The sequence below is a fragment of the Aplysia californica genome, unplaced genomic scaffold (genome assembly GCF_000002075.1).
Source record: "Aplysia californica isolate F4 #8 unplaced genomic scaffold, AplCal3.0 scaffold00046, whole genome shotgun sequence".
In the NCBI taxonomy this organism is placed as follows: domain Eukaryota; kingdom Metazoa; phylum Mollusca; class Gastropoda; order Aplysiida; family Aplysiidae; genus Aplysia; species Aplysia californica.
This window is the reverse complement of record NW_004797316.1, coordinates 1,408,082-1,418,310: the sequence shown is the minus strand read 5'-3', so window position 1 is coordinate 1,418,310 and position 10,229 is coordinate 1,408,082. Positions and strand designations below refer to the sequence as shown.

At 40.2% G+C, this 10,229-nt stretch overlaps 1 protein-coding gene across 2 annotated transcripts in view; it reads right to left on the bottom strand.

Moving 5' to 3' along the window:
- The window catches only part of Tld-2 (bone morphogenic protein 1), a gene marked incomplete at its 5' end in the record, with an annotated part of 68,905 nt that overhangs the window by 45,544 nt on the left and 13,132 nt on the right, over positions 1 to 10,229 (bottom strand). For both annotated transcript variants that reach the window (NM_001204563.1, NM_001204638.1), the window contains 4 exon segments: positions 954 to 962; positions 964 to 971; positions 973 to 1,112; positions 1,768 to 1,912. In NM_001204563.1, coding sequence (NP_001191492.1) covers positions 954 to 962; positions 964 to 971; positions 973 to 1,112; positions 1,768 to 1,912 — 302 coding nt within the window.

Genomic DNA, 10,229 nt, shown 5'->3' with positions numbered 1-10,229 from the left:
TCTCTCTCTCTCTCTCTCTCTCTCTCTCTCTCTCTCTCTCTCTCTCTCTCTTTCTCTCTCTCTCTTTCAGAACGATGCAATAAATCAGCGCGTTCTTCACAGCACCTGTCCTGTACACTTTAAATTACCAGTCTGAGAGGGTAAATTGGGACGTTTGGCAGACACAGATCGTCAAATAATCCTTGAGGAGGCTTCAAGACACAGAGCTGGGAAAAATATACTTAAGGCACACGAGCAGCGGCGAAGTTATTACACTTTAAAATGGCTTGGGTGGGGAAAACAACGCCACTATGTCTTACACAAGGCAGAACATTTTCGAAAAACGTAACTTGTAATATCACGCAATGTCCTGGAGTGTAACAAAGGTGTTACGCGTCACAAAGATATCGAGTACCGAAACTAAAGCGAGGTTTCACTATTTAACTACATTATTTGTGTTCGATTCCTAAGTCTATTATATCGAGAATTTACAGTTTTCAGCTGGGATGCCATATTCTACCCGGTGGAAGCAATCAGCTTCTTAAATAACCTAAACTGGTACATATAACATTGACAAGCATCACAGTTACAGTTTATCATAGTCGACCATCATTTTCTCCTCAGAAATACACTGTAGAATCTCTTTTGGTGTAGTGAAACATTAGAAAGTGACATTTGCACTTCACCACATGGCATCAAAAAGAAGGACGAAAGTGATAACAACAACAACAACAACAACAGCAACAACAACAACAAAAATAATAACAACAACAAACAAACAAACATATCAAGATACAAAAAAGAACAGCCACAGCAGCAATCATGACACGTAGCAAAAAGTGACTAGCGCTGATTTCAGATGGCTTGTCATACATCTCCTGTGAAGGTTTTTCTTTCTTCCCCTATATTATCTTGGCGATTGCGAGAAGTTAGGACATCCCGTTGATCACCTTTAAAAACTCATTTCTCTTTTTGTCATTTTCCAGTTCTGTGGCGCTCACCTGTCATGGCAAGTTTTTTTCAGCTCTGCACGCGCTTCTTTGATTAACTGCGTGAGTTCGTCTTTCTCCTCCACCAAACTCTGTAGACGAAGTTTTCTCTTCTCCATATCCATGGCGTCACCTGTAACAGCCCTGGTGAATGAAACACAATGATGAACAATGGAGCTTCTGTCTAAGGTGAAAATATTACACAAAGACATTCAATTGTTGTGCTGTCTTTTCGTAGATAAAATTCCTGTCTTTTTCCTACGAACTTTTACTATGCGAACAAACAAGCGAATACACCCAAACAAACTGTCAGGTTTGAGTAATGAGAAGAACATCGACACAATAAAATGCCATTATTGTCTGTGAAAATAAAGACAGATAGGGAAACACAGCAGAATGATAGCAAAGAAGTAAGATTTACAAGAGGCTCTTTCCAACCACCCGCGCAAATGAATCGATAAACTCACATACATGAGTACAAAAACAAAAGCAAAAACTCAACAACAAAAAACCCCAACCACAATAAAAACCCGCAAACCTGCACTTGTGTGCTGAGTACAACAATTCTGCCAAATAGCAGGCTGTGAATACGTTTCAAGAGTGGTTAGAGAGTTATTGGGCGCTTCTGCTAGGCACTACTTCTTTATTTTTCTTCTGTTACATCTGACGGTCTGCTTACTTTTTCACGGCACTTAATGACCACACCGTATCGATGTGCTTCTCTTTACTCAAAGAAAGAAAAAAATGTCTTTCTAAAAAGCCTTGCAATAACATGGCGATTGTCACCAGTAACACATACCTGGGTGACTGCGTCCTATCTGCGTCTGTATGGTTGACAATTGACTGTTGAGGACTATCGGAAATGTTGTTCTTGAGAGCCAACCACCTCCTCTCAAACGATTCGTATTCGTTTTCAGTTAGAGCGATATCATCCAAGTATCCAGCTGCCAAAAAAAAAGAGTGACGAGAAATAAAATTACGAAAATTGTTTTACTGCATATCTGTTTGGAAGTGATTGTCAGTTAAAACAACAATGATGATGTTTTCGTGTGTGTGTGTTTGTGTGTGTGTGTGTGTGTGTGTGTGTGTGTGTGTGTGTGTGTGTGTGTGTGCAGTGTGTGTGTGAGCAAGTGTGTGTGTGTAAGTGTGTGTGTGTGTGTGTGTGTGTGTGCTTGTGTCTGTGTGTGTTTGTGTGTGTGTTTGTGTCTGTGTTTGTCTGTGTGTTTGTGTGTGTATGTGTGTGTGTGCGTGTGCGTGCGAGTGTATGTGTGTGTTTGTGTGTTTGTGTGCGTAGATATTATTGAAATACTGTTCAAAGGTCCAAAGCATGGAAGGCAAGATTTTTAGGAGCACGGAAAAAAAGAAAAAGAAAAAGCAACTGCTTCTTTCTCATGCAACCTCCTCCTATAATTTGATCGTTGGACAAAGAGTGAGGATTAGGATTCAGCTGGGTTTTTTTGTTTTTGTTTGTTGTTGTTGTTTTTTTGTTTTTTGTTGTTGTTGTTCTTTTTTTTTGGGGGGGGGGGCTTGGAAATTACCTTTAGTTCCCATTTTTCAAAGCTGCCACACACGTTGACTTATATAAGCTTCAACAACATCGAACTGTCAACTTTGTAAAGCTAGCACCATAGTATTAAACCTACGATCTTATATGCACCTTTTAACGTAGTGGCGCCATGGACCAATGTAAGCGAAAACAAAGTTCGGCCTCTTCCCGTAACAAGAAATGAACTGATATGCCCGAACGACTGTTCAAATACACCGGAGTCTGGGGTGTAGAGGTTAGGCGCTTCGCTGGCGCACGAGGGAGGCTCGAGTTCGATTCCCTAGTGTAGAGAATTTTTATCGAGTATCCTGGTCTTTTTACAAGGATGTATATATGTTTCAGCCTGGTTGGCACTGACAGACAGGAGTGAAACCTGGCCTCCCAAATGATCTAAATTGTGTTGAAGGGAGCGCAAAAAATACCCACATTTATTTTTATTTCTGTTCAAATGTGTTTGGTGTCTCTGACACTGAAAGCGGGAGGGGCGATAAACCTGAACGCCAACTTGAACTGTTGAGATCTTTAAAGGTTGGGGCCTTCGGACAAAGGTAAGGTTTAAAATTTTACTATAGAAATTGCAAAACTTTTCCAGAGACGATTATAATGCTTCATTCTACGAATTGTCAAACTGATACTCATTTTTGGGTCTTCCTGGTGCATCATTCTGCCATTTCACAATCTTTCTTTTTTTCCTTTTGTTATGGGACAGTGCTGAACAAAATGAAGTATAATGGAAAATATTGAGAAAAAAAATTCATGAAAGTGTTAATCGTTTACACAATATATTTTACGATTTAAAACCGTCTGTGGTTAGGCTCTCCTTGGGTTCCATTACCGAACGATGAAATTTACTTCATCGAGAATACCCGTCTGTTTGCTGGGATGTAGTATCCCTCACAGCCGGTCTGGCTATGACATGGAGGCTCAAAGCAGCCCGCTTCTGAATGTTGTAGATGTCGAAGGGGGCATAAAACATTAGACCTTCAATTCAATGAAATCATATAGAAGAAGAAGAAGAAGAAGAAGAAGAAGAAGAAGAAGAAGAAGAAGAAGAAGAAGAAGAAGAAGAAGAAGAAGAAGAAGAAGGAGAAGGAGAAGGAGAAGGAGAAGGAGAAGGAGAAGGAGAAGAAAGAGGAGGAGGAGGAGGAAGAGGAGGAGGAGGAGGAGGAGGAAGAAGAAGAAGAAGAAGAAGAAGAAGAAGAAGAAGAAGAAGAAGAAGAAGAAGAAGAAGAAGAAGAAGAAGAAGAAGAAGAAGGAGGAGAAGGAGAAGGAGAAGGAGAAGGAGAAGAAAGAGGAGGAGGAGGAGGAGGAGGAGGAGGAGGAGGAGGAGGAGGAGGAGGAGGAGGAGGAGGAGGAGAAGGAGGAGGAGGGGGGAGACGAGGTGACGGTGGAAACGGAGGTGGAGGGGCAGGAGAAGGAAGACTGAGACTAGACTCTGGGTTTATTAATTGTCAAATTCAGAAACAGGTCCTTGGGTCTCGGGAGAATCGGAATCATTGGCAATTTTAGGATACGCCATGAGACAACCCGTTGTTATACACGTTAAGACCGTCGCACGAGGTAAAAGAGCAGAGAGATAAAGGAAGGACAGATTTGCAAAGCCATAATATTATGTTGAAAACACCTTCGACTGGATCCAGCGAACTAAACGCAAATGATTGCCGAGAGTTGAGATGATTGATCAAGCATACAACCTCGAAAGGTGTTGATAATGATGCCAACAGGTAATTTATTATATATCAGTGGTTAGCAATATCATAATTACATGTGTCTGGTGGCATAGATTTTGTACTCCTCATTATCCTCACTCGTCCATTGACTTGCCTCGTACCGTAGGGGGGAAATGAGCCCGGAACATTTTTTTGAGATTTTTCTCGATGTCCCCCTGCGCGTCAAAGAGTTCTCTTGCTGACAGATCAATCCGTTCTTTGATGCTGTTAGACTAACTTTTACTTTGTCGTCTTCTTTTTCGGCGGTCTTCAACAGTGCCCTGCATGATTGCGTTTGCAAGGTTTTAATGCTGGGCAGTATGTGCAATCCAGGCCAGTTTTCTCCTTTTAATATAGCTAGCCGTGGTTCCTGTGGTTCGACTATATTTTCAATGTTACTGTTGTCCACACATCATTGTGTGTCTTGTGTTCTCTATAAGGTATACTTATAAGTTTCTGGATGTTTTCCATCTCAAACGATGCGGTCTTTCATTTGTAATGTTCCTTTTTAGTGAGAGTTTTACGGCACTTGCCATACAATAATGTCATTTACGTGCCGAAGATTATAGGTGTTACAAGAAAGTAACAAACACAAAAAAGAATGATAGATAAGGACGATATACTTTTGACAGGAAAGAAGGAGAAAACCACACCGGAGCACCCGCCAACCACCCACTTGTAGTGTTCAGGATTCACAGCCATACAGAAAGGTGGAAATAACAAGGGGTTTGTTTTATTTGAATTTGATTTGCGAGTAAGTTGATCTTGGTGTTCTTCCAGATTTGGTCAAGTTGGGACATGGTGGCATGAGCTATTATTACTATGGCCGTGGCTTCTTTGAACGATGTTCCGTTTTTGTTTGTTATTTTGCTAGCTTGTTTGTTTGTTTGTTTGTTATTTTTTCCAACGAGCCAAGATATTTGAATTGGTGGACTTCTTCAAGTTTTCCATTGCTCATTGTTATTTTAGCGTCCTTTGGGGGCGTTGACCATGCCTTTTAAGTTTGCTATGCTAACCTCCATTCCAAATGATGAAGCAATGCTGTTCATTTGTTTGTTGGGTTTTGTAGTCCATCGTTGGAGCCCGCTATAAGGTCTACATTATTATAGTCCGCAAATCGGAGGTTGCATATTATTATGCTACCGCCCCCAGGTGATATGGTAGTGTGATGCTCATGGACGGTGTCTTTCCCGATTCTTTCAAGAAAGAAACTGAATAAGATTGGGGAGAGTAGGCAACCCAAAAAAAATTGCATACTACGAAATGATTTGCTTCTCTGTTCCAGCTACAAAAAATATCGTTCTCAGAAATGACGGTTGCGCCTTTGAGGAAACGTTAGCGGATCAAATATCATGTAGTCTACTATGAAATAATTCACTCAGCTTTAAAAAAAAAAAAGAAAAGAAAAAAAATCAATCGCGCTGATTCTGATGTAGCGCTACGGCCACTGTTTTGGAGCCCTCTTTCGTTTCTCGGGAAGAAAAGTAGGTCATATTTAGGTATGAAAAACATTTATTGCTGCAATTTCGGACTGCGATTGGCTTTCCGCTCAGCTGAGGTCTTCCAGCTACGATACTACGGTCTCTCGAGCCCAGTTAAAGACAATAACAAACGTTGAACACGATCGCCCCCTCCCACCCTTCCCCGTGACAACACGACAAAATGTGATAAAAACTAACAATTTTCAGTAATTGTTAGTCATCCTTTGTCATAGTAAGCTATTTGTTAGTCTGCGTATTATATTATTTTTCTTTCGCATTGTATTACTTCAGAAATTTTGCATTCATAAGGCTCTTACAGATCTCCATATTTTAAAAAAATTTGTCACGCTTACTCAATTTTTACACGGTCTTGTGATAACATATTTCTTACTATTGTTCTTAAGTCTTTCAGTTCTTGTGCCATATTATTATGTCTTGTGGTTTTTGTGTTGTTTTTTTTTGTTTTTAAAAAAAATTGTTTTGAGTGTGCCAGTGTAAATTTTCCAGTATAGCTCTACAGATCTTGTAATTAAATTCCTGCATGTGGTGAATGAAGCATCTGATGTGCTATGTACTTTTTGTCAGCTTTATTTCTCTTTTCATATTGGATTTTGATGAGAGTAATATATCTATATAATTTAAACTTCTATGTATACCTGCATGTGTTTTTACGGTCCTGTACAGCTAAGCAAAATTGCTCTCGGGGATAACACAGTATTATCTTATCTTATCTTAGTCTACAATAGACCAGTTCTAGGTTTCCGACACGTGCAAAGTCTGGAAATCTTCTGACCAACTACCATTGAATGGTATTAACACGCTGAAGTCCTGCGTCACACTGTTCATGTTAGCACCTCTACCGATATGAAAGAGCAGTGGGAAGGGGCGTCGATAAATCAAGATCTAACAATGTTATAAATAATTTAATCAGGCCCACAACTTCTTCAGGTACAGCCACATTCATCCTTGGATCAAAATAAAATTTAACCTTGAAAAAAAATTAAGATGCATGAAACTTCCAGGAACGCGTAGTAACAATGCTACCCTGATATATTTCCTTATTTTCATTGTTAGCTGTTCCCCCAATTCCGCGCAATTTCTCAGTTGGCGCCACCGCTGATTTTGAGGACGTGTTGTTCTTGTTGTTTTTTAGTTGGTTAAACAGAGGACTGAACCATCTTGTAGCATAATATTATAGATCTTTGAGGAGATGACGTGTCTTAGACTTGAACTATCATCCTAGAGTGGACGCCGTAATGTCTGCCACTCTTTGCTCTCTATAATATAAACTTCGCCGCGCTGTTACGCACCATGGTAAATGAAGGACAAAACACAAGTCTCGTTATTGTCGAATGCTCGCGCAAATGTTCCCTCCTTGCCCTTCATTTGGTTCAAAATAGAGTCAAACGGTCTGCTACATCGTGAACAGGGATTTCGTCAGGAGTTGCCAATCTTGGATATCTTTAATATTTTAACACAAGTCTACGTGTTACGTACAAAGATTGTTTTAAAAGTACGTCAACTTGAAAAACGACACAAAACCGTTTTTGCAGTGCCTGTAATGACATATATGCATCTGTAAAATTGCGTGTAACCTTACAAAAACGATGTAAAAACTTAAATGTGAATCATCTGGTCTTGCACTATCGTTACATGTAGCTCCGACATCGGACACGCAATTGTAATATCTTGTGTTTGATCTGTGGCGTGGCCGGGTTGAACGTTGTATCCTTGACAATCAAGGGATTGTCGTTGTGTCCGTTATCAAAAAATGGTCTTTATCACGAAACAAGGTATCTGCATGTTGTTTTCCTAAAAATTCTCTGATTCATTTGTGCGTTTTTAAGAAACGTCCAGCTTTGAGCAGTTTCTGTGGTTTTAAAAAATTTTGTTGATGGGATTTGTGTGTGTGTGTGGGTTTGGTTGTTTTTTTTACGTCCATGGGAAAGTTATTTTACCTAAGTTCATTCCGTTCAAAAAGCCAAGAACACAAACTTTTGCAAACAGCCGAGTCATAAGTAATATCAGTTCAACAGTTGTTTTTTATGAGCCCATTAAGTTACCACGTCGAGGGCTCTTTGGGTGAACTGGTGCTGTAAACGAGAAAGAAGAGATTGGCCAAAAGGAGTTAATGTGAAGTTGAGTGGGCCTGAGATTGGACAGGGAACAAAGTTACAAATTATCACTTTCGTTCCAATGTTTAAATACCTGGGGTCTTTGTGCCTGAGTAAGTTGTACACACCCAGAAAAGTCATAGTTTTCTGTGTATTTTTCTTTGACGGGGGGGGGGGGGGGGGGCTCCCCTTTTTTCTGTGCATGTGGAGAAACGGACTCGCAAAACATGTCACTTTGGCAAGAAAGGATGAGTGGAAACGAGTGAACGATGCCATCATGGGAGGGTGACATGCACGCAGACACAAGCAGAGGGAAAAAAAAGAAAAAGAGTGAGAAAGAGGCGGAAAGGGTAAGAGGGGGCTCAAAAGATAACAGAAAGGGTGAATGAATGAGAAAGAGAAAAGAGGGCATGGGCGAGAGAAAAAGAAAGAAAGAGAGAGGGGGAGAGAGAGAGAGAGAGAGAGAGAGAGAGAGAGAGAGAGAGAGAGAGAGAGTGAGAGAGAAAGAGAGAGAGAGAAGGGGGGAAGTGATGGGGAAATAATGTGGAATGGAAAGAAATAGGAAGTAGGACCAGTGATGTTTAACGCTTGGCCCAATGCCACAAACGAGGTGGGAGGGGGGCGGTGCTATACATCGGTACAGAGTTTTTATTAATTTTTCAGAGCTATTTTCCACACTGCACCCACACAGATGTTCTGTCGTGTAAACGTCACAAACCAATTGCATATTTATTATAGACGTCGTTTCTCATAAACTCAGCTCTTAACTACAAGGTTGGGTTCATTTGAGCACCCCTTCTCTCTCCAGTCTTGGCGTACTGTACAAGCATTACAAAGAGTAGCAGAACTGTTGTAAAAGATTTACGAGTTCTCGATTATTTCAGGATGGTTCTGGTTTGTGCACGGATGTGCCCTCTGGCTGCGGTGAAGCATTATTTGAGTCAGGGGAAACTGAGAAAGAGGAAAGTCTTCCTTGGATAGATTATTGTGAATTCATTTAGGAATCAACCTCGCAACAACATTTCTTCAGATATAATATGCTTGCGTGGATCACCTTTGGTGTGATCTTGCATATATATTGAATTATAATCGGCTTAGCTATGATTCTATGAGTAGACTTAGGAATAATATTTAATATGATTCATAAAAAGTTATTAATATTGTATTATAATGCTGAGTTAATTTATTTTTTCGCTATACCTTTTCTCTCTGGCTCATTTTTTTCTTTTCTTTCCTTATCTATCTATCTATCTATCTTCCGCGTCTTTCACCTACGCATCACAATCTTCAGTACAAGTCTCCCTTGCACTCTTCCAGACAGAAAAAACTGAAACGATTTTTTTTTAAAATTTGGGTGAAGATTGTATTCAAACTCTGAGACGACAACTTTTGAAGCCTTTTTTTTATTTGCAGGTAAACGGGGGAAAACGGCATTTATGCTGCTGCTAAAACCAAGACAGGGGTCGGCTAGACGAGAAAGTATTTTTGTAGAGAGACAAGGATGAGAGACAACGATGAGCTCCAAAATCAAGATTGGTTGTACATGTAAATGTTCCACCCCTTCAGTCGACAGAAATCGTTCGTTCCAGAGGCGGGCTTCTACAATCATGAGTGTATATGTGTGGTGTTTGTGTGTGGGTATGTGCGGTGTTTGTGTGTGTGTGTGTGTCTCAGAATTCTTGAATGCTATTCGGTTTCCTAGTCTTGAGCTTGGAGAAATTTGGAGTAAACTTCATGTATCTTTCTTCCAACACAAAGTGCCCTGGCCTTGCTTTTCAGACCGTCGTGTTATTCTTTGTTTTTCAACGATTGTGCAAGGTTTTATACCCTCATCGACACATATTAGCTCAATTAGAAGGCAGATTGCTTCGACACCGCCTATCAGGACCAACCTGGGTTGGGGAAGATGCAACATGCAAGCAGAAAGACGGAAACACTTGAAAAAAATTAGCTTTCAATGAGTCATATCGGGGAGGGGGGGGGGTGGAACTCTCGCCTAAGTACAGGTTACTTACGGGACACCATTTTTAACTTATGACAAACGGAAACAACTTATGTCACAGGCAGTAAGTATGAGACAAAAGATCTATGTTCAACTGTTGATACACTCGATTACGTAAGCTGTCGCCATGGAAACGGCGGCCATCTTGAAAATTTAATAGCCAATTTTTTTTTACTCCACCATTTCTACGTTTTTTTCACTTTTAAGAATTCTGTAACTTGCAAAATGTCTCAAATAAATAGGTGCTCGCAGCTGGCTATTTTGGATTTTGATACTATACTTAGAAAGTATCCAAAATTGTTCTCAAAGTTGGGGATATTGAATTTGATCTTTAAAAAAAATATTTTTGCATGAAAACAAAATTGTAAGAAACATTCTAAAGCAAAACGTAAGAAAATATCCAGCCCAC